Source organism: Drosophila novamexicana, unplaced genomic scaffold, assembly GCF_003285875.2.
Source record: "Drosophila novamexicana strain 15010-1031.04,08,12 unplaced genomic scaffold, DnovRS2.1 tig00000108-arrow-pilon, whole genome shotgun sequence".
Taxonomy (NCBI): Eukaryota; Metazoa; Arthropoda; class Insecta; order Diptera; family Drosophilidae; genus Drosophila; species Drosophila novamexicana.
The window spans coordinates 487,084-511,566 of record NW_020824772.1 but is presented as its reverse complement, the minus strand read 5'-3'; the positions used below and the strand labels follow the sequence as shown (position 1 = coordinate 511,566).

The 24,483-nt window shown below is 44.7% G+C and overlaps 1 protein-coding gene across 2 annotated transcripts in view; it reads left to right on the top strand.

The window, feature by feature from the left end:
• Positions 1 to 730: 730 nt before the first annotated feature.
• The window catches only part of LOC115771971 (GATA-binding factor C), a 36,437-nt gene continuing 12,684 nt past the window's right edge, over positions 731 to 24,483 (top strand). The window contains exons 1-4 of one of the 2 annotated variants that reach the window (XM_030717891.1): positions 731 to 1,056; positions 14,722 to 15,008; positions 15,079 to 15,241; positions 22,228 to 22,373. In XM_030717891.1, coding sequence (XP_030573751.1) covers positions 744 to 1,056; positions 14,722 to 15,008; positions 15,079 to 15,241; positions 22,228 to 22,373 — 909 coding nt within the window. In that variant the 5' untranslated portion in view covers positions 731 to 743. Of the gene's footprint in view, positions 1,057 to 14,721; positions 15,009 to 15,078; positions 15,842 to 22,227; positions 22,374 to 24,483 lie in introns of both variants that reach the window. The other variant, XM_030717890.1, reaches the window with a different exon arrangement.

Here is a 24,483-nt window from a genome sequence, read left to right as displayed (position 1 = left end):
TAGACGAGTTGCACTGTAAACACCGACAAAACAATGCAGAACAATGGTCCAAAAATTGTTTGTGCCTCCTCAGAATGGGACATGTTTATTAGATCCCCCGGGAGGACTGCTGCAAAATATTGCGTCTGCCTTCTGTTTCTTTGTTCCATCCATCAAGTGTGTACAAAATGCAATACCCCGTTTCCCACACATTGGCTACGCATGTGGTCATCAAATTCTAATCAGGAACTGTTGGACCTGGACTATATATATATATATGTATACTATATATGCACCCAGTTATTGTTGTGGCTACCGCGTACTTGTAAATCAACTGGCCAGAGCTGATTGCCAACTGTACTGGCTGGCTATAAAAAGAAATTAGAAACCAAATATAAAATTGATTGAGGCTGATAAGAAAAAGGTGTGAAGCTGATAAGAAACGCAAGAGCTACCGTTGAAAATCATATCAATTGCGAGTGTCGAAGACAATCGAAAATAAGTTTTCAAGCAGTTCTTATTTAACCTCATTTACAGCCCACGCAGTGTTGCAAAGCGCGCGCATAAACATGTGTTGAGAAGCGTCTAAACATAAATATAAATAACGGCAATTATTCAACACGCTCGAGCTTAAGAGCAAGAGAGTGCAAAGCAGAAGCAGCAGCCGGAGCAGGAGCAGAAGCAGGAGCACAGAGATCTTGATTCTCTGTAGAATTTTGCGCGCCCCACGTACCACGTAAAAAACATTCAAAATTATACTCGAAATGGATATGACCTCAACAGCGGAGGCTGCCGCTCGCAGCTGGTACGACAGTCCGCGCTTAGGCGGCGGCGGCGGCGGTGGCGGCGGCGGTTCACCCCAAACAAATGGCCTGGGCAGCGCCGGCAGCAGCCTGGCCCATAGCCATCACAGCCTGTCCAGCGGCGCCTCATCGGCGGGCAGCAGCGTTGGTGCCGCTCTGGGCGGCGGTACTGGCGGCGCCGGCCTCGGACTGGATACCAGCGACATGAGCGCCTTCTATGCGCTCGAAAGCAATGGACACCATCGACGCTACTATCCCAGCTATCATCAGCACAGTAAGTAATAGAGAAACCCCCTCCCACTCCACCTCCAAACCAATTCTGATTCCAGGCTTATGTTTTATTTATTGTTTAAGTAATTTTAGTGGCGCACCGAGGCTACATTTGTCCTAATGTCATTTCTAATGCGTTTTTAATGAATGGGGGGTGGCTGTCATGCGTGTGTGAGTGTCAGTGTGTGGGTTGGCTCAGCCCACAAATCGATTGCTTCGCGCCTTCTTTTTTTGTTGTATTTATTTTTTTGTCGCACGTTTCCTGTTGGCTGTGCGCGCGGCACAGAAGGAGGGGCAACGGCGACAGGGGCAACATCCCTTAGCTGTACTTTGGTCTAACTGAATCTGTTTGCCCAACCCCTGGCATTGGGTTTTCCCTTAACAAACTGCTTTATTTTTGGCTGCCCCCAAATGTGATTTGAGTGTGTGTGTGTGTGTGTGTGTGGCAGCTTTAACGGGCCCTCACTTTAACTGTAAACAGCTCACTTACAGCTTGACAATTGTGGTGTAACTAGCCCAGACGTAGCGACTCCCAGACTTGGCGCACTTCAGATTTTCCCAGCTGCAGCTCCATGTTTTCTAATTGCGCGCAATTTGTTGCCACAAAAAGAAAACCCAAAAAAATAAAGAAAAACCGACTATTATTGGCACGGCGAAGATTAAATACCCTTGTGGGCATACGACTTACGATTGCATATAAGCGAGAAGCATTGTGAAGAAGGAGAGAGTGGAACTCGTAGTTGCTAAGCTTGATCAAGAAATGAAACAATTTGCTTATATGAATGGGAAAGGGCAGCTAATAATCGCCAAGTTTCGTTAAGATATTTTAACAAGAAACAAGTACTTAACGTCGAAAGATCATTTGTATGGCAGATATATATTGTAGAACTACGATCCGGCAAGTTCTGATATATTTGCTGATTGCAACATAAAATTGCAGGAGAAGAGCTTTAAAACTGATGAACTAGCTTGCATAGACAGGGCTTAAACGCCTCGACTGAATAAGAATATATATAACAAAATTTATGTCTGTTTTTATGCCTTACATATTTCATAACAAAATGATAAAGCCCTTTTAGAGTATACCAAAAATAGAAGCAAATTATCTATGCTCATTAGTGTTATGGCAGCAGCAGCAGCAACAACAACAACAACAGACAGCAGCAGCAGCAGCAGACGACAACAATTTCTAGATTCACACGCCTGCAACAACAACAAATTGCTCCGAAAATGTGAGCACTTTTTTGGGGCCAAAAAGTCAGGCAGAAATTTTGGGTTCCGCAAAGTTAATTTTCAATTTGAAAAAGTGGGTGCCACCGTTGCGGCGGCTCAGACGACGGCTGCGGCTGTTGCTGTCAGTTTTGACAGTTGACTGCCCGAAAATCCATTTTCACTTGGCACTTAGCATTGCGCTGCAGTTGCCATTGCCATTGTTATTGTTATTGTTAGTTGCTTTCATTGTCGTTGTTGTTGTTATTGTTGTAGCTGAGCGCAGCTTTTGCCTGCATTTTGACAGTTCCACGTAAAACGCGACGAGCGGGACAGAGGACGGACTTGTGACATGCATCGATGCGGCTGCCGTTGAATTTATTTCCTGCTACTCAAGTGTGCGAAAATTTTAATTTAAAATTTTTTTCTCTGTGCCGCGGAATGTGGAACGCGCGCACTGAAAGACAGCCCAAGCGGGTGGCTGCAAGTGATCAATCAGCTCTTTTGGCGAGCCACAGCCTCCTTAGCACCACAGCCCGATTGCCAGCCGACCGCCGCCCCGTTTGCATTTATGTTTAATTCATGTTATTCATATGCGGACTTTATTGATGCTTGATTTGATTTGATGGCAACGCGCAGGCACTGATCCGGCTGCTGTAATTCCATTCATGCACTCTAAAGCCCGCGCATTCAAATCGCGCGCTCTTTGTCTGCCATTTTTTGACAGACAGTTTGTCGGCTGGAGCAGCTCTTGCAGTTACTGCTGTGGCTGCGCCTGCGGCTGCTGTTGCTGTTGCTGGTGGAGATCTCGTTGGAGCACCTGTGGCGAGCGTTGATTTTAAAATTCATTAGTCTGCATGTGTCACATTTCGGATGAGTCCGTATGCCAGAGTTGTCAAAAAACGGAATTCCAACAGTAACTCAATTTAGCTGGCACATATGACTCTGCTGCTTAGCTCAAGCGATTAACATTTGGAGCAGCCAAAATAACAGCGCGTAGAGCGGGCTTAGGTGTGTGTGCGGACATGTGTGTGTGTGTGTGTGTGTGCGTAGGGGGCAGCCATTTACGCACACATATACAAGCATTTAGACGCCTGCCGTGTGTTTGAAAATGCAGTTTAATGGATTTTGACGCGCTCACTTAAACACAACACAAGCACAATACAAATACATCAAAAACACACACACACACATACACTCTCGGCGAACACACACACACTTGCAGATTTTTATGATACAAGCCATAAAAAACCGACAACAACAATAGCAACAAGCATGTGAAATTTAAATTTCAAAAGCAAACATGCCGAAAATTTGGCAATAACTTTTTTTTCTGATTTTTATTTACTTATTTATTTATTTTTTGTGTATTGTTTTGGCTCTGGCCGCGTATTTATTGTTGCTCATTTCTTATTTCTGGGTTGCTTTTTCGTTGAAAAAATCTGTATTTGAACATGTACATATATATGTATATGTATAATATAGTCTACAATATGGCCTCAACAAACTTTTATTTATTTTAGTTTATGTTTTTTGGTTTTTGGCAAACTTGGAAGTTTTATTTCGTATTGCCATTTGTTCTCTACACTAAAACGGGTCTCGTGCATTTGCCATCGAGTTTGTACTTATCTAATTTACTTATTGTGCATGTTTCAAACATTATAAAATGTAAGTTTTTTTTTTTTCATCAAGAGAATCATGTTAAATTCATAGAATAAATTTCTTCAAATTTATTTTATGGCGATTTTCCTAAATTTAGATTTTATTTTGATAATTTGATGTAATGAATGTGAATATATAGGATGCTTTATAAAAATTGTAGTCAGTTTTGGCAAATAGAAGAGTATCATGATAATTTTGTTATATATATATGAGAAAATTTTTTAACATCTTTCTATCCTTGTTTATTTTAAGCATGTTTTTGAACCCGTTTACTAGCAAGTCCATTGTATTATTTAATGAGATTGTCGATGAGATTTACTGTCCTATAGGATCCACATACACTTTATTAACTGAAAGTCCTAGGTTGCTAAGCATTTCATTTTATAATCGCAGCTCAATAAAGACTTTGGTAAAGATATGCTGAGCATCAAAAAATTCAATTTGAAGCCGATTATTCGTATAGATACTTTATGATTTTGTCATCTGATTCGATCTTATTTCCAATAGCGTTTTATAAATTGACATAAAAGGGTATTATGGCTTCGCTTCGAATGCAACAAGATAATTCGACCTCCTGCACGACTGCAATCATTTAAATGCACTTTTAATTAGCCAGAGACTGCAATAAATGCATTTTAAGCAAAACTACAAGCACACACACACATACACTTACACACACACACACACACACACACATACAAGCTAACGGTTTTTAGCCGTGCGTATTGCCATTGCACTCGCACATTTGCCTACACAATAATTGGGGCCAGAGTGTGGGATAGAATAGGTGAGCAGCAGTTCGGCTTTTTGACAATATTTTTCGTCGTGAATTTTCATTTGTTGTTGCAACTTTGTTGCTTATCGCGTTGACAAAATCAGGCAAATGAAAACTTTGGTAGTGCGCTGTGTGTGCGTGTGTATTTGAGTATGTGTGTCTTGTCTGCAGTTGAAAATATTCCCACACAACTCTTGACGCACTTAACGCAAATGTCACGCACAGTGGCAAAGTCACAAAAGGGATATCAAATAAATGCGGGCCCATTCAGCCAGGGATATCAAAGTCCATTTAAAGCCCAAAGCAATGCCAATGCAATTTGCGCTGCCGCTCGCCAGAGCCTTTGGGGGCTGATGCAAAGTGAAGGCTGGGCCGCTTCCTGGCTGGCAGGCTACCAGGTGTTGCACTTGGTCAGCCATAGTCTCATAAATTTCGCGCTGGCCCAAGTTGTGGTGCGCGCATAAAACAGAAATTTCCAAGAAATTACAACACGGCCAACACAAAAGCACAAAAGCCATAGACATAGACCAGGGCCCCAACAGGCTGCAGGCAGGCCAACACGGCACAGCAACAGCACCAGACAGTCGGGCACGGCACCACAACAAATGTGTGTGTGTGTTTGGTTGTAATAGTTGTTGTAATTTACTGACTGCGACGTCGAGCTGACTGAGCCTGGGCATGGCCGAATCTCGGGCCGCAAATCTTAATCCCGGTGCGCAAGTTTTCAGCGAACTGGGCACTGGGAGCGTGGCGGCGGCCTATAAAAATGAGTTATGGTATTGCAATTGAACAGCTGGGCCACCGCTGCGTATGATTGATGTGACTTTAAATGCGCTTCGCCCAGCTTGTGTGTGCGTGAGCGTGTCTGTGTGTGCATCTGTGACAATTTTCAAAGGTATTACAAACCTTGAGCTTGCTTATTGAAACTCTTGCTGCTGCAGTTGCTGCTGCAGTTGCCCTCTCAATTCGCTTTGATTAAAATGTCTTGAAATCATGCCACATTAATTATGACCCAAATTCTTGGAAGCATTCTTTGCATCGTATGATGCAGCGGCAAGCTGTTTGTTGTTGTGCCTGATTGCTATTGTAGCTGTTGCTGTTGCTGTTCCTGCTGTTGTTGTTGTTGCTACTGCTGTTGTTGCATATTGTTTATTGCATTCGACAGTGGCCGGTCATTCATATGGCGCACCGCCCGCGTTGCACATGTTGTTGCTGCTGCTGCCGCTGCGGCTGCTGCTGGCGCGATGTTTTAATTAGTCGTGGCAACGGCAAACTGTCTTTGCTTAATTAAATGACATAATTATAAGAATGTGCCTGCCACAACAGGCCCCCAAAGCCCGACTTTGAATTCAACTTTAACTGCCTACGCCAAATGCAACATGCAACACGTGATGTTGCTGCTGCCGGGACGGCTGCTGCTGCTGCTGCTGTCGTTGACATTACGGCGATGCTTCAATTAATTTGCACTGCAGCAACAGTTGCCGTTGTCGCCTCACTGGCTGCCTGACTAGCCGACCAACTGGCTACTTTGCATGCCGCCGAGAGCAAAAGGTGCCGCCACATCCACCAAACAAACTCCATTGTCCAGCTGCAGCTCCGAGCAGCGAGCGACCAGCTACCCAGTTCTTGGCATTCCCATTGCCAACACGTTTCGCATTCTAATTTGACATTTCGTTTTGCCCGCTGGCTCTTCGCCTGGCTAGTGTGAACAGCTGTCCTTCAATCACTATCAATGTCGCCTGTTGCCGGTTGCTGGTTGCTGGTTGCTGGTTGCTAGTTGCCTGTTGCTGGCATCAATCTCGGCTCGCCAAGATGGCGGCTGCGGCATTCTTCTTAGAGCTTTTGCCGACGCTTCTGATGAACTAGGCCGGAAGTCTTTGAGCTAGCTGGCATTTTTGCGCTCGACATCCTTTTGCCCGCTTGCTTGTCATTTGTCAGCGCCAGATTCCTGGAACTACTGCACACATACATAGGCATGTATGTGTGTGAGTGTGCCTGATGTGCATCATCAATAATGTTGCTACTGTGCCCTGTGTTGCTGCTGCTGCTGTTGCTGTTGCTGTTGCTGCTGTGTTGTACAGTGTTATCTGCTGCTTTCATTATTAATTTGTAAAATCAAAATGCTGCTCGCCAGCAATTTATAATGACAAGAGGCAAACAAAGCTTACGCATGTTGCTGCAACACACGCCAGCAACAGGCAATGTTGTTGCTGCTGTTGTTGTGATTTGTCTAACACAGCAAGCGGTCAATATGCCGACACTGAACATACAAAGCGCAATGTGGCAGCGTTCATTAGTTTTATGCGCAACCAGCAACATTCACCGACAACAGACGGCAGCAACAGCAGCAGCCACCACAGCAGCAACATGTTGCCAGGCCGTCTGCTGCTCTTGACTGCCGTCGAGCACGATTTGTGACTGCAATTACAATATTGAATATTAGCGCATTGTTGGCTGCTGCTGCTGTTGCTATCGCTGTTGCTGCTGCTGCTGACGTTGTCGCCCCCGCTGTCAATGCAATTGCAACTGCAACAACGACAGCAACATGCAGTCGCAACAGCAACAGCAGCCGCAGCAGCAACATTTTGTGATAAACTGTTGCTAATACATTTGTGCAGCCGTTTGGGCCGTTTGGCTTTTGTGTGCTGCATTTGGCAGTGTCAAGTTTACAAATGACTTTGCCAGTTCGAGCTGCGACATGGCCTTAACTGATCTTTCGGGCAAGCGCCCGAGCAGGGACTTCTAGCCTCAATGGCATATTAATCAGCCGGGGCGAAGTCATTGTACGCTTGGCAGCTAATCGGCAAATGTTTAATGTCTAATGCCTTAATGGCTAATAGTAAATGGCTAATAGTAAATGTTTAATGGCTTCCAAGAAGCGTCGTCAACTATCAAAATAGAACAATCTTACCGAGAAGCGGAGAACACACGCTTAACACGCTGAGGACCACCTGGTCTGACCTGATCAGGTGGCAATGCCTATTTGGCCGCGAAACTAACAAATGACGCCCCCTCCGGCTCATTAACATTCGATGAGCAGCGAAAATTTGTTGAGAAACTCGCGAGCTTCTCGAACAAGAAACCAGTTTGCATATCTTTCAGCCGCCTGCTTAGCATAAATGCTTGAATCTTTCTGCTCTTTGGGACGAAACAATGCAGCAATAAAAGCAACAGCAAACAAAAAACAACAACAACAAGAATAAGGGAAATAATAATGCGTTGTTCTTGGCATAAAAAAAATATGTCATACGAGTGTGTCGCAAGAGACGCCGCCAAAAATTTGTTGCTGCTGCTGCGACTGCTGCACGGACCCACCGGGCACGATTTTCGTTTGCAGCCTTTTTTGGGGGCACACTGTTTAGCATAATATTGCTGGCACAGCATCCTGCGGCGGCGCGTGTGTTTAATAAAATATTTTATTAATATGCGAAAAGTGGACGCAGCAAACGACGAACAGCAACAGCAACAGTTGCCGCTGTTGCCGTTGCCGTTGCTGTTGTCGTCGCATCAATTGAATTTCTCAAGTTCAGGGCTTATGAATTTATGCAACGTTTCGAGTTCGCTTTTTGTTTTGTGCGGGGGGCGCAGCTTTGTTTTCAGCCTGAAGCCCTTTGTTGTGATAAATGTCAACGCGTTCTTATTTATGACATGTGAAGCAGCGCCCGCCTGCCTGGTGGTCCACAGCAACAGCAGCAGCAACAACAGCAACAACAACTTGCCCCAACAACACTTCAAACGTTGCGTTGTAGCCGCTGCAGCCTTTTGGCTTACCAAATTTGGTTGTGTCATATAAAAACTTGTCAATTTTAATGATTTTGCTGACGCTTCGAACTGTCATAAGTGCGCCAAAGGCATTTGAGGCGCGCCTGACAGCGACTGCAGATCCTGTCTGTGTCTGTGTGTGCGTGAGTGTGTGTGCGTGTGCCTGTGTGTGTATTGCTCATTAGCAATGCCTTTGAATGGCCACTGCAAAGCCTGTCAGCATGACTTGAGCCTGACTGAGTGACACTGTCGGCCCAATCACTCGCCTAGACTCCGGCCTGGCATTTGCATAAATTTATTATGCTTGCGTGTTGGCCAAAAAGGATCAACGGCAACTTGGACGCTGCCGCTGCTACTGCTGTTGCTGCTGCTGCTACCCACAGCTGCAGCTACAAAATGAGTGCGCGTGCACGCTGCCAACTGCTGCAAATGCAGCCGCATTATTAACATTTTTACCAGCCGTAGCACCCACCATAACAAATGGAAGAAAAAAATAAAATAAAACACACACACAAAAAGCTGCAAGAAAATGGTGTGGCGCGGCAGCAACAGCAACGGCGACTGCAGCAACAACAACGAGAGCAGCAAACGCAAACAAATGGCAACAAAAATGGCGCATTTCAAACCCTCAGCTTGGCTTTTACATGTAGTTGTTGTTGTTGCTGCTGCTGCCGCTGCCACTACCTCGCCTTGCTGCAAGTTTTTATTTAGTGCGGCAACATTTGTCGCTCGTTGCTGCCGTTGCCGCTGCCGCAGCCGCAGCCGCAGCCGCTGCTGCTTGTCGTCTTGTCAACATGTTTTGTGGCAACATTGCTGCACGTATGCAAAAGTTAGTCAGGCCACGTAATTCACACGTTAAGCTAAATATGCTTGTTAACCACAGCTCCAGTTTTCTCTATCCATAGCTATAATTTATTGCCTCATCAAAAAAAAAACGTATAAGAAATGTAATGTGAAAATACTTGGATAATTAGCTGAACATTTGTAAACTACTCTGAAATTGTTACCCTCAATGAAATATATCGAGTAAATATTTTTCAATTAAATGCATTTGCTATTAGATCAATTTCAAATATTAAGATATTAGATATTCGATTGAGTTTTCAGCGTAAGATGCCTTAAAACAGAGAACTATATTTTATGAAATATATTGTTATGATTGTATGTACCTATCTTTTTTAAAGAACACTTATATCTATGGCCCTTAGCTAATACATCATTACATGCATACCCTAGTCTGGGATTCGAGACGGCAACCTTCTTGAAGCTTAAACCGAAGACTGCTTAAGCCAAAAACTTAATAAATGCATATTATTTATAAAAATTCTTGCTTTAATAGTCTTTCATTATTAAGCAATTAATAACAAATGAAACACTTAAAAAATACTTCAAATTTTGAAAAAACCATGCAAATATATTCAACAACAAAAAATAGCTGAGCTATGTTGAGTTGTTGTGCAATGCACAGATGAGTGGCATAATTGCGTGGCAGCAGGAGCTGGATGAGAATTTGTGGTTAAGTTATTAAACGCATTATCATAAATACAATTGACAACTTATGACTAATGATAAGCTGGCATGCAACTGGAGCAGCGCGCAGCGTTGAAGACGGAAATGTGGCAGGGCAGACGGCGGGGCAGACGTGTAGTTTGGGGGCAGCAGCGGCAGCAAGCCGCAAATAAAGTGTTAATAATATAGATGGCAATGGCAGCGCAGTTTGCGCTTAATAAAGCAGCCGCCAGCCTGTCAGTCAGTCAACCAGTCAGCCAGTCAAGCAGTCAGTCCGTCAAGCAGTTGGCACGCAACTGAGCTGCAATATGCGCCAAGCTAGCAAAATATGAAAAATAAAAACTACAAGAAAAAAACTAAGAAGAAACCAAAGAAATAATTAAAACAAACAACAAGAGCGCAAAATGCTAAGCAGCTCGTGAGCTCAAGAGCTGGTGGAGAGCTGGCAGCTCCCTGAGCAGCTGAAGGTGTCTTTTGCGGCATCGGCCTCTAACTGACCTACCTGGCTACACGGCTACATGGTGGTGGCTAAAACTGGAATCCGTTATAGTTTATTGCCGCCGCTTGGTGCATTTTATTTTTGTTTTTTCAATTTGGAGCAGGTGTAAGTGGCAGGCAGGCAGGCAGGCAGGCAGCAGCTCGACTCGCAGAGACACTTGACCGCATTTTGGAGCCACGCGCCTACAAACGAGGCAGGTGAAAAGTCTCTGTTCATGTCCTGGCCACAATCGAGGGTCGCTCAGGTTATAAATTAAGCGAGCGCCTGCAGCAGCAGCGGCAGCAGCAGCGGCAACTGCGAGGGGTCATTGCAGGATTCACTGAGCCACGGCTAAGACATTGGATCGACTGTCTCAGCCGCTGGCTGCCTTTTGTATGATTGATTGTGGCTTAATGCCAGGCGGAAGCAGCTGAAGCAGGCGACGCATTTCCCAAATTGACGTAGTGAGTGACTGAGCCGATCTAACCGACTGACTAGCTGACTGACTGACTGACTGACTGCCTGACTGACTGACATACGTTACAATTCAGCCGCTCACTCATTTGACGATTTGATTTGCTGACTGCGATAAGGCGAGCTGCCAACCCGCGCTCTCCCTCTGCCACTCTATCTCTCACTCTCACTCTTTTTCTCACCCCTAATCCGCCGGTTGGTGTGAATTTAATCTAGCAAAGAGCTGGCAATCCTTTTTTGCGAAAAGCTGTTACATTTACCCAATGGCCGCTCTCTAATAGCATCCCAGCCTGCTTATCAAGATGTTCACACACAGCACACACAATGAATCGAGTGTTGTCACTCTGAGGCTGAGGTTTCAGTTCGGGCCTTTTGTTGCTGATCATTCAAATGCGATGTGCTGCCAATGATAAGGCGCCATGGCTATTGCCAGCTGCCTGTTTTTCTTTTTAGCTGCATTTTGGTTAATTGAATTGGCCATAGGCCCAACGCTGCCCCATCACCTGCTGCTGCTGCTGTTGCTGCCTGACTGCCTGCAGCTCCTGTCGCTCTGTCAGGGATTGTCATCTTCAAATGTCAAACACGTCGAGCTAAGTGCTCGGCTGGCTGTGCATACAATTAATTATGTCATTCACGTTGGCGACTGGCCACAACAACAACAATAACAACAATTTGAGACTGCAATTAAAAGGCGCTTTCGGTACGCTTTTCTGTTTAGAGTCTAAGGCAGACACGGCTTAGACGTACAGGCGCTGAGTTGAGACTTGGCTTTAAGTTGACTTCAGCTCGAGTTGAGTTCGAGTTGAGCGCTTGTCAAACGCTTTTAAAACGCCACACACATGTCCAAGCGTCGCTTTATGGAGTGTCTCTTACACATACACATACGAGTCGGCTTTGTGGCTTTGATCTGTCAGTTTGAAGAAATCAAGCGCAGGCCAAAAACTTCAAAATGTTTTTTGTTATTTGGCTTTTTTGTTTTTGCGGTGCGCTACAACAAAAATTAAAGGCAGATTTTATTGTAGCGCTTTGTTTATTGCTGTTGTTGCTGTTGTGTAGAACGTGTCAGCCAGGCTTTTGGCTTTGTGGGACGGCCAAGGGCACGACGACGACGTCGCCGCTTTTCACCAGCACGAGCTTTGCATACCGACAATGACAACAGCAGCAGCAGCAGCAGCAACAATATCAAAAAAAATGTCGTTGTATGTGTGTGTGTGTGTGTGTGTTTTGCAACTTTAATTGCTGTACTCAGCTTGATTTATTAGCGAATTGTTTTATACAAAAAAAAAAAGATGCCAACAGCCTTTAACAACAGCAGCCGCAGCAGCAACAACAACAGTTAACAGTGACTCATCTTAACAGACTTAACAGCGCTCTGTTATCTTCAAATATATATTATTTGGTCTTATGCAAAAAAAATAGAATATGCCAAACAGCCTTCAACAACAGCAGCCGCAAATGCAACAACAGTGAGTCATCGCCGCTTAACAGCAGCCTTAACAGCGCTCTGTTATCGGCAACACGATCGCAAATTGAAAGTTTTCATTGGCCGCAATTAAAGTTCGCATTGCCATTGATTTGTGGCAAGTGAAGGCTCACTGAAAGCGATGCCTCCTCACATATAATTTGGCATGTCCAATACGCTTATTTGGGCACCCAAAATTATATACACAGCGCCAGTCGATGACGACTTCATATAGAATATAACTTCTTCATACTGCATGCATGTATCTGTGGCTGTGGCAGCTGCACTTTTTGGTGGCACGTCGCAGCAATTGTCTCTGCTGCCAAAGTGTGAAGTTTGCTCTGTGGCTGGGGCTGGATGGTAACAAGCCGCAACAATTGAGGCATTGCACTGCGCCACAAAACTATCTCACAACAGACAGCAGCAACTGGGAAGAAAACCTCTGCGCCTCTGCCTGCGTTGGGCTGCTGTGCATAATTTCTATAATCAGACACACGTACATATAATATCGCTGCTAAAGCACTGTTATTAGGATAATCAAATGGATATTATCGCAGGCAGCGATCGATCCGCATCATTGCAACAACAGGCAGCAGGCACCAGGCAGTGGCAAGCTTCGAATACCCTTGGGAAAGAGAAGCCAACAGAACTTTGTACACTCGGCGAAAAATGCGCTGCTAATTTTAAATTTGACTGGATTTGAATGCGGTCAGTTTTGTTTGTCAACTTTCAAGCAAATTTGCTTCTTAAACATACTTTTAAATAAATTATGAATCATATTTAATTGTCAGAATAAACGGTATAAGGGCTTGGTTTAAGATCGAAATACAAATACAAAAATTACAAGCATTTGCATGCTCGAAATAAGCGGACATTATTTTTGAATCTTGTATTTAAAAAATTTTAAATTAAAAAAAAAAAGATTGAAAAATACGAAATCGATCTAAAAAATAAAATGTTGACTGAATTTTGTACTTTTTGAGTATATTATTTTGTGCTATTTCTCCCAGTGTAACTCATACACTTAATATACTAAAATTCTTTAAAACAAATAATCAATAATAGCAAAACCGATTCAATAGAATAGACTCTTACTTTTTGAAATTTCGACTCCAGAGCATTTAGAGCTTGCCTTGAGTCAATTAAGGCAGTTGAGCAGCTTTTGAGAAGCCTGTGCCTGTGCGATAGAGCATCTACGATTCGGCTTGCTGTTGATAGCTTTATTTGCCCGTCTGCTCAGACTATTGCTTGGGCCGCAAAACTAATCCATCTCGGCGAGCATTGAACTGACTGACCTACTGTTAGACAGACAATCCAAGCGGGGCTTTTCGTGGCAACGTGGCAAACGGAGTCGAAGTTGGAGTTAAAGTCGGAGTCGACTTTGGCGTCAGCGTTCGACAGCGGCTGCTGCATAATCAAAAATAATTTCACATACAAACAAGCCCCAAAGCTAACACAGAGCTGTTTGGAGCTGCAGCCGGGGCACCAATATTAATGATAATAATAAGAATAAGTGCGCAGAGCAAGCAGCCCCCACCCCTACCCCCCTGCCCACACCTCACTGCCACTGCCGCAAACAATTGCAGGATATATGTATGCATGTATATGAGATGGCGTGGCACGTTACAACGATGCGTTGCAGCGCTATGGAAACGGCAGCATTGGCGCACATAAATCTCACTTGGTGTCCGCTAAATTATACACTGCCAGACATTTAGGCTACACTTTTAGCCAAAGCCCGGCTTTGTGGGTTTGAGGGCAGCAGCAAAAACGGCGGCGGCGGCGGCGGCGCAGGCGCATTCGAAGCCCGCTGCTGATCGATCTTTTTAGCTTTGGGACAAAAGTTTAACGCGATTGTTTATGATACAAATTAAACAATTTATGACAATGCAGCAGCAGCAGCCGCAGCAGCAGCCGCAGTCTTGGCCATATGCAAAGTCAGTCTGCGCTAAGGCCGCGAGCGTCCGTGGTCCGAGTGCCTTACTGCCAGCCTCGGCAACAGCAGCAGCAGCAACAGCAGCAGAGGCGGCGGCAGCAGCAACTGTTGCTGGTGTTTCATAAATTATAACGCAGCTTTTCCGCCTCGAAAAAAGAGAACAACGTCATTTATTATGAATTTTTTATCGCTTCTGGTCTCTGTCTTGAGCGCTCTGCCCCTCCCTGCCCTCTCTACCTTAGTCACTCTGCCTCGTGATTCTCATCTCGGCTTAGGCTGTTAATCTTCGTTATAAATTTTGGCCATAATTGATTTAATGCTGCATTTAACTTGATTTTTTAGCGCGTTTTATTAAATTCTTATCCTTGTATTTTGCTCTTTTTTCGTTTACTTTTCCTTTAGCATCCCGCATGCCCTCCTCACATGCCTCGTCCCAAGTGTGCCGGCCACACTTTCATCCGCCGCTCAGTCCCTGGCTGACCAGCGAGCACAAATCGTTTGCACCCGCCAGCGCTTGGGGCATGGGTCAGTTCGCCTGCCCCCAGGAGCCGCAGGTGGAGCATAAACTGGGCCAGGTGGGCCAAAGCCATCAGACGACGGCGGCCGGCCAGCATTCGTTTCCATTCCCACCGACACCGCCAAAGGACTCCACGCCCGACTCAGTACAAACCGGCCCATCCGAGTACCAGGTAAGTCAAGCCCCACTCCCCCTCTCTCATTGCTTATATCACTTTAATTTTGCGATTGATACCGTTACAGGCCGTGATGAACGCCTTCATGCATCAACAGGCCACGGGCTCTACCTCACTGACGGACGCCAGCTGTGCGCTGGACATCAAGCCCTCCATACAGAATGGCGGCGCAGCTGCAGCGCATGCGGCCAGCGCTGGACCGGCGCAATCTGCGCCCAAGCAGCGCGAAGGTAGTACTAACAACAACAACAATAATACAAATAGCTCAAATAGCAGCAGCAACGGCAGCAGCGCCGGCAACCAAGCGCCGCAGCAGCAGCAGCAGCAACAGCAGCAGCAGCAGCAAAGCAACAACAGCAATGCCTCCTCATCCGCCTCCGCCTCAACGTCGAACGGTCTGTTCGATGGCACTGCCCAGGCGCACTATGCGGCCAACAATGCCAACAGCTATGACAGCAGTTATGCCTCGTATCATCATGCGGCGGCGCAGCATCAGGCGGCTGTTGCCGCTGCCAACATGTTCCAAAGTTCCTCCGTGGCAGCGGCCGCTGTGCGGCATAGCATGGGTGCCGCAGCGGCAGCGGCGGCGCACCATCATCACCACCACAGTCATAGTCATCATCATGGTGCGTCCGGCTCCGCGTCTGGCAGCGGCATTGCGGGGCTGCATGGCAGCGGCGGTGGCAGCGGCAGCGGCGGCGGCGGCATTGGCATGAGCGGCATGGGCAGCGCCATGAGCAGCGGCGGTCACAGCAGCTCAAGTGGTGGAGGCGCTGGCGGCGTCGGACTCGATGTGAAGCCTGTGCGCACAAAGCCCCGGACCAGTGCTGGTAAGCAAGACAAAAGTTTCAAACACTGTTGCGATATTGGTGTGGGTAATAAATAATTGTTAATTGTTCGATCGATGAACGATAGAAAATATTGTTTATCGATAAACGATTTGCTTAATTATAATTAGATCTGTGTTGTGTGCAAACACTTATCGATTTTAGTTTCTAGTTTAGTTCTAATCTCTTACTTTGTAGCCTAAGTTCTTCATATGTTTTATTCTCTTTTTGGCTTTTGATTTTCATTTGTTTCACACGTTCGCACACACACACACTCACACACACGTGGGAAGCTCGCTCACTTAACTGCACTTTGTGGCACCACTCTTCAACATTTTCAGCGGCACTTGACATGTGTGTGTGCTTCCTCTCCGCCTCTCCCACTATCCCTCCCATTCTCCTACCCTCTCTCTCTCTTAGCTCTGTCCACATTCCCGCCACTTGGGCATGTTTCCTGCTCCACTCTTAAAATATGTATGCAGTCAGGCAGATTCAGATTTACACACGCCCTCCTGTTTGCCCGGCAGTTTTGTACCATTGCGTATACGCCGCGTGCGCTCACCATGAAATCAGCACAATGGCAACAACAACAACTACATCGGAGAAGAAGAAGAAGAAGAAGAAGAAGAAGAAGAAGAAGAAACGGCGGCAGCAGCAGAGAGTGTACTGCAGTTGCCGCTGCTGCAAAAACTTCAATGCTATTGTCAACGCTTTAGCTGTGCTGCGCTGCGTCATCAGCTGGTTGTTGTTGTTGTTTTGTGTTGTAGTTGTTAATTACTTCATGTTGCTGCTGCTGCCACACACACACGCACACAAACACACGCTGGCATTCGCTGCGGAAGTTTGTTGCTGCACCTGCTTCGCAGTCGCCGTCTCAGCCGGTTTCGCATGTCGCTGCCAGCAACAACAACAACAACAACAATAATAACAAAAGCAGCAACAACGACAACTTTATAGCCGCTCGGTAATGCGTGAGAGGTTGCGGGTTGAGGGTCGCTGAGGCAGTTGCAGTTGCAACCCCTCGCAAAGCCAGCCATGTATTATACGAAGCAACATAACAGCCGGCTTAGCTAACAGCCAGCTGTTAAGCGACAGACTGTTAAAAGAGCGTAACAGCTTGCTGTTAAAAGCATTCGCACATTTAACAGTCAAAAGTCAAATGAGGAAGCAAAAAGTTGCCATGTGAACTAAGTAGCCAACGTCTTTGTATCTGTATCTCAGCCTTTGTAGCTGTATCTGTATCTGTAGCTGTATCTGCATCTGCATCTTCTGAGCTGTGTGTTGTACGCGATGTAGGAAGCTGCGGGCTGACAAAATGTTTTGCCTGCGCTTCATATTATTTCATTTGCTCGACAGTTTTTTTCCTTCTGCTGTTGTTGTTGCTGTTTAACTAACCAAAAAGTTGTCTGCGACATTATTGTTGTGGCTGCGGGCGCGTTCGTTAGCCAAGGATCCGACGTTCCACTGTCCACTGTCCGTCTGTCCGTCTGTCTGTCTGTCCGTTTGTTGTTTTTGTATTTATTTATCGTTTATCGCATCGCTTGCGATAAGTTTTTTCGGGGCGCAAGAACATGTGTTGGGTGCTCTTGGCTCTTGTTGCCACTGCCCCCCCAAAAAATCAATGGCAGTCGGCAGTCGCGCATTCCCCAAGTCTCAGTCGAGTCCACTGTGCAGTTGGCTCGACTCTGGATTTATGCTTGGCCAGCGCTTGGCCAAATTGATTGGATGCCATTTGGGCTTTTGTCAGGTGAAAATAAAAAATGTTGTGAATGAGCTTTAAGTAATTGATATGGGTACGAGTCCATGGTCAGACCTCTATGGTACGCGCAGCCTTCACTCAATCAGCCCTGCTGTCCGTGGGTCTGTGGGTCTGTGCGGCCGCATGTCCATCGGCAGGCGCAGTCGCAGCTACAGCTTAACAGCGGGGATGAGCTTCTTGTGCGCGCGTCCATTGTTCCTTTGTCCCAGCGCCTTGACAGCTGTGGCCTTAAAATGAGGCGCTTGCCGCTTATTTGAGGCATGCGTGGCATGGCCACAGGCGTTAACCGGCCATGCCAGCCAGCGAAGGCCTACGAACTCCCAGTTGAATCGAGCTCTCTCCTGTCCGCTCTCCTGCTCTCCTGTGTAAATTATTCATACTAAGCGCATACATTTTATTCAGCTTCAGCTTGCATTTTATTTTCGATTTTATTTTACTTTAAACTTTATTTTCCTTGTGTTTGTGATTTTCTTAAGCATTTTCATTTTCATTAAAGCAAAAAGAAAAATATATATCAAATTCAACAACAACTATTTACTCACACATCCACATGTGTCTTTTGTCTTGTTCACCAGTAAACGTCTTTCTATCTATATATATATATATATATATATATCTGTCTCTCTTTTTCACTCTCTCTCTCTATTGCTGTAACCATCTATCTATATATCTATGTATCTCAAGTAACCTTTAACTAGTATAAATGTTTATTAATATCAACAAACAAACAAAAACAACAAACAACGGCAACTAATTAAAACTGCAGTTGACCCTTCGCATTGGGCCTGCCCACGACTGCGACTAACAAATTAAAGGGAATTTTTCTTCTCCTGAAAAGGTACAAGACATAAATTCTAGACAATTATGGCCACTGACGCCAAATGTCAAATCAAGCAGCGAGCACAGTTAGTTAGACCTTTAAACTCGGACACATGCCCAAGACCTTCTTAATGCCAAATCAGGCCCTAAAAACAGGTTCAGCTGATGCTCTCCGGTGTCTCTTGGGCTACGTTTCGGGTTCAGGCCCATGGCCAGACAATGTCACACGAACCCGTGGCCGTAAAACCAAAATAAAAAAATTCAACCCAAACCCAAAGAAGAGCACACGAAAACGAAATACCAAAGTGTGCACAAATTTCCAAGAAATTACAACGCAATGCTGTGGATGATTGTGCCCATGTGGATGTGGCTGTGGCTCCGGCTCCGGCTCCGGGTCCGACTACGACTGTGGCTGGACCACAAGAGAAACAGTTATAACATGCTACTAAATCATAGGTTAACTGAGAATCTGGCCAACCTGCTACGTGTTGTATTGTGGAAAATGAAAATGAAAATAAATAAAATTGTGAAAAACTGTCAAAGGCATGGGCGGGGGCATGCTGCAGACAGCAGCCCGGCGACAAGCAAATTGAAATCAAAACAAAGCTGGAAAACAATAACAACAACAAAGAACCCAAATAATTTAATGGCCATAAAAAAACACACACACGGCGAAAGAGCAAGAGCAAGTGCGAGTGAAAGAGAGCGAAATACAAGGATCCTCCACAGATCAGCCCAAGAGAATCAAATAAAAATGTACTAAAACAAAAGAGGCCAGCACTGGAGTGAGACAAAGAGGCATATACAGAGCGGGAGTCAGAGAGAGAAAGAGAGAGAAACAGAGAGTGAAAGAGAGGCTGTGCGCGTGCGCCGTGTATGCCATATAGCGCTTTGTGGGATTCATATTACGGGATACGAATAATTCTCGCAGGGGCTGTAGTTGTCGCCGTCGTTGTTGGCCCTCTTGTGCTGCCTTTGTTGTCAAAAGTGGGCACACTGGGTAAAAACATCATTAACACATTTGATTTATTAACTGGCGAGTGGCTTGGAGCAGCAGCAACAGAGCAACCACAGCGAACTTCATTGGAATTGTGCTAGAACAAAAGCAACAACAACAAAAAGAACAGCCACAGCAACAGCAACAGCAGCAGCAGCCACTCACAATGCCACAAAGCCACACTTTATGGCTTAATATGGGCTGAATGTGGCAGCCCAACAAAACACTCGACCTCTATTCGGATTTATAACAGCCAATAAATGCATAAAGTTTTCCGCACTCAACGACTACCGTGTGCGACTGAGGTAAAGGACATTAGGCAATAGTCAAATCAGTCGAAATTGAGGTGGAATATTAAATCAAGATGATATCGAGATCTTCTGAAAATATAGTAGTTTAAAAAATCTCGAAATTCTACAATTATGTTACACAACTTGCTTTCAGAAGTTCGAAAAAGTGAAAAAAGCGAAAGTGAAAAAAGCTAAAATTGAATTCAAACTTATTAATTGAAATTAAATAATCCAGAATATATATAAATTCTTAGGTCATGCTTTACAGCATGTTGAGAGATCAAGTTGATATTCAGGAAACCACAAGATATAAAATACTAGATTTACGACAATCGAAGCAAACCTTAGAAAATCCTGAATGCATTAACAAACACACATATTTCGAGGTATCCGAATTAATGCAGCTATATGTTCGTAAAGGCGAAATGGAGGCAACCTATAGAAAAGCTAATAAAATGAATTTCTCAACAAGATATAAGAACATTCAAATTGAAGCCAAAAGAATTTTGTCAAGACTTTTGAACTATGACATTTGCTTCAATTAGGTATATATATTTCATTTGGGAGCTAAGCATGATATGCCCAACACGATATAAAAGTCTATAATTTACAAATTGATAAACGATATAAGATAAACACAAAAGTTGCTTCAATTGAATTGGAAACTGTGATAATGAGAAACAAGGCAAAACTTGTTCAAATGAAGTACTCAATCAGCTATGAGAGTTCCATAGTACACGATCTGCAACTTTAGCAACTTAATAAAAGTTGTCACAACGAATATTGAAAGCTTTTTGTAGAACACTAAAAAAAAAAAGAAATAAAAACAAAGTCAAGTCAAACAAATAACTGTTAACGATTTCAGCGGCTTTCAAATAATTTATGCAATTTTTATACAGTGGGTGTTACTTTTCTGATTGGCGGCAATTTGGCTTGGGGCCTTTGTTACGCAGTCCCCCCTGCCCCGCCTCACCGAAAAAAGAAAAACTGAAACTGTAAAGCAAATAACGCCCAGCGCCAAATGTGCGGCAATTAAAAAAGTCGTACAAAAACAGCAAGAAAAGAAAGAAACAAAAAAGAAAACGAAACGAAACGCACAAAAAATATCAAGTACATGCGCTATAAAAAGATAAATATATATACAGATATAAATATACATATATACACATATATATATCTAAAAAAAAGCAAGATAAAGTTGCGATTAAATGAAAACAAATGAACTGTTTATTTAACGCGCCCCTGGCGAGTGCGTGGGCGGGGTGGCTGCGGGTGGTGCTGGGCTCAGCTTTAGTGTGGACAATGCACAGGGCTGGCGCGAGGGGGGATACGAAACACGCAGAACGTTTAATTTAATTTCTTTGAAAGCTCAAAAACAAAATGCTTGGCATGCCAGCGGGACACAGGACACACGTGTGATTGTCCTGCTGCGCAGCCAGGCGCTGGTAGGAGGGGGGCAGAGCTTCAGCGTTCTTTCTAGCAGTCGAAGCGCGTATAAACAGCAGCAAATCACGTAAGGCTCTTAAAAAGCCGAAACAGAAAAACTGTCATCAAAATGTTTCTAATGGCATTTGGGCAGGCAACGAGTTGACAACGCACTTAATGAGCCGCCACTAGCCACTGGGTGTGACCAGCTAATATTCAATAAAAAACCAGCATGCCAAAGGGAATGAAAGTTATGCCTATGCGAGCATGTAAAGCGCAAACGTTAATTAATTACAATGCACCAAAAATATGTTAGCCCAATTCGGCCTCATTTTTTTTTGGTGAGTAGCGTTAAATCTGTTTTAGCCAGAATGCGCCGCAAGTTTTCCTCTTTTGTTTTTTTTATGACTAAATTTCAATTTGAAGCGAACGAGCAAACAAACAAACCAACAAACGGACAGACAAACGATATAATGAAACCCATTTAGTGGCGTCATTAAATGCGAGAGCAGAATATGCCATACAAAGACAAAGGCAACTGTAATATGCGAACGTTAATAACGCGTTACATTTGCAACTTCATTTTCAAAGCCAAGCCAAGTCAAGTCAAGTCGCTTACAAATTATGCCTAAAGTTATTCAAATGAGTTGCGTTTGCCGCGAAACAGTTAGTGCCAGGGCAGGGGCTAGTCGGGGCCGATTGCAGCCACTAGAACCGGCCGCTGCTTAATTAAAATGTGTGGAGTCAGCAAGGAAGGCAGCGCTGCAGCGCCCAGTGCCAGCGAATCCATCATTTCCGCTTCCATGCGTTTTATGCCAGCGAAAAAGAAAAGAAAAAAAAACAACAAAGAGTAGCAACAAAAAAAAAGAAATATAAACTAAGAGCAAAAAACAAGACTGAGAAACAGCTGAAAAATGTGTGCCGCAGCGAGTTGTTGTTGCCGCAGATACTTTGTATTGTTGTTGATGTTGTTGTTGTTGTTGTTGTTGCCCAACAAGCTGCCTGCTGACTGCACTGCAGTCTAAACTCTAATTTAAGCCAAATTTAAGCACATATTATATTTGAGTTTTGACAAACATTGTTTTTTGTGTATTTACAGAGGGTCGCGAGTGTGTGAACTGTGGCGCCACCTCCACGCCGCTGTGGCGACGGGACGGCACTGGACATTATCTGTGCAATGCCTGTGGCCTGTACTACAAAATGAACGGACAGAATCGACCGCTGATCAAGCCAAAGCGAAGACTGGTAAGTTGCAGCAAAATGTGTAAATGCTAGTTTAATACAGCCCCCTCTTGCCCTTTACCGCACCCACTGAACCACCCGCTGCGTGCAGCTTCCACACATTGCCACAAATTGATCAATAAATTTATGAACTGTATTCCTTGGAATTTGCTGGCGCATCAATCTCAGCGCACGTTTCTGTCGCCAAAAGCCATAAAAAGCAGCGTGAAAGTTCTCAAATGTCATAATAATTCCAGGAACATAACGCAGCACACTCCGACACACACACACACACATGCGTATATGCATTTAATTATCATTTTTCTGACTAGCTGGCGTCTTGATTGCAGAGCTGAGTGAACGCTTTGGCTGATAATAATCAAGGCGCATCATCATTATCACTTAACGCACTAAAAACATAATCAGGCAGCAGCCAGTTGTTTGTGTGGGTTATTGGAGATGCCACAAAACAACTTCTACTCTCTCACTCTTTCTCTCTCTTCCTCTACCTCTCCCGCTCTGTCTCTTTGTCTCTGTCTGTGTCGCTGGCCAAGGCACATTATCGTTTTTTATCGGGCGCACGCATCAACAGCAACAAACTATGAAAATATATGTAACGCTGTCCGTCCGAAGGTCTGCCCTGGCGCCAACTACATCAGCAGCCACAGCAGCAGGAACAGCAAACGAAAGACTTAAGCAACGAACTCACACGCTGTCACTGCGTGTGAAAGAGAAAGCAAGACAGCTTACTGCGCTGGGCCTATACAAAATTAGTCCATTAAACATGCGTAAAAACAAAATAAGCAGCAACAACAACAACAGCAACAACAGCAACAACAACAACAACAAACAACTGTTAACTGCAGTTGGGTTTGTGTCTCGGCTCGTAGCTGTTCGCGTTGATTTTTTATTGGCATTTAAATCGTATGCATTTTGATTGCATAACATTAACATAAATAAACCATTATTGGATGAAAAAAATACAACAAAAACAAACAAATCAAATAAGAAGAAGAAGCAGCAGCACATACTACTGACGTGGCAGCGCGGGCAAACGCAGGGAATTCCCAAGAAATTCACAGCTGGAGGCGAACGCTGTGTTTGCCTGTTTGTGGTGGAACGAAGTGTTTGTTGATTTCTCGATGACAAAATATGCAACAAATTAAAATTTATATGCCCTAACGCTCGACTTATGGCAGCGACTGGTGCAAGCGAGCTGGCCGAGCTGCCCGATGCCACAGGATGCTGCCCATCAATGTCCTTTTTGAAGGGCCGGCCACATCGCCTGCGGCTGAAATGCAATTCAATTGTTTCGCCAACAATATTGACTGGAGACTCGCTTTCAATTCGCGCTGGGTGGCAATTGTATTGATTTCGCAAGAGGGTCAAGACTGTGTTGACTGCTCTGACTCTGCGTTTTGCATACAACGCTGGCCACTGGCCAATGGTATCTGCAACTGCAACTGCACCTGCCCCACTGCGACTGCGACTGCGACGGCAACTGCGACGGCGACGGCGACTGCGGCTTGCGCATCTCATTGTCTGCTCGGCCGCCTTTAATTAAATTTCCGAATTGTATGAAAACAGTCAACAAGTCGTAACTTTGAGCAGCACAAAAATTGTGCTTTGTTGTTGCTGTTCTTGCTGAAACAGAACAATGCAAATTTTTAATTTATGTATTTTAGCCCGCAAACCAAGCAGCAGCAGCAGCAGCAACAACAACAACGATTCAGTCGCCTTCGCTTACATATGTTTGCAGTTGTTGTTGCTCTTTTTCATTGTTGTTTCTTATTTTTTGGCTGCCCGCTTGGCCCGCTGGCGTTTCAATAATTGCATTTAATTATAAGGCCACAAATGTTTTGTGCGCCACTCGCTGCCGCAGGCTCTGTGGCAAGTCCAGGCCAAGCCCCAATTGGCTAGCCAACCTTCAGTATGGATTTGTCACATTCGTAGCTGGCTTTAAAGCTATTCTGACTATGGCTAATTGCAAATGCATGTTAAATGCTTAGGAACACAGCTGTTAAGGTCAGCAACTGCCGGGCGCATCTCAGCGAACAGCAGCAACAACAACGCAATCGTGACTTATATAAATATAAATATAAACGACATGTGTTAGTCAAGCCCCTGAGGGGCT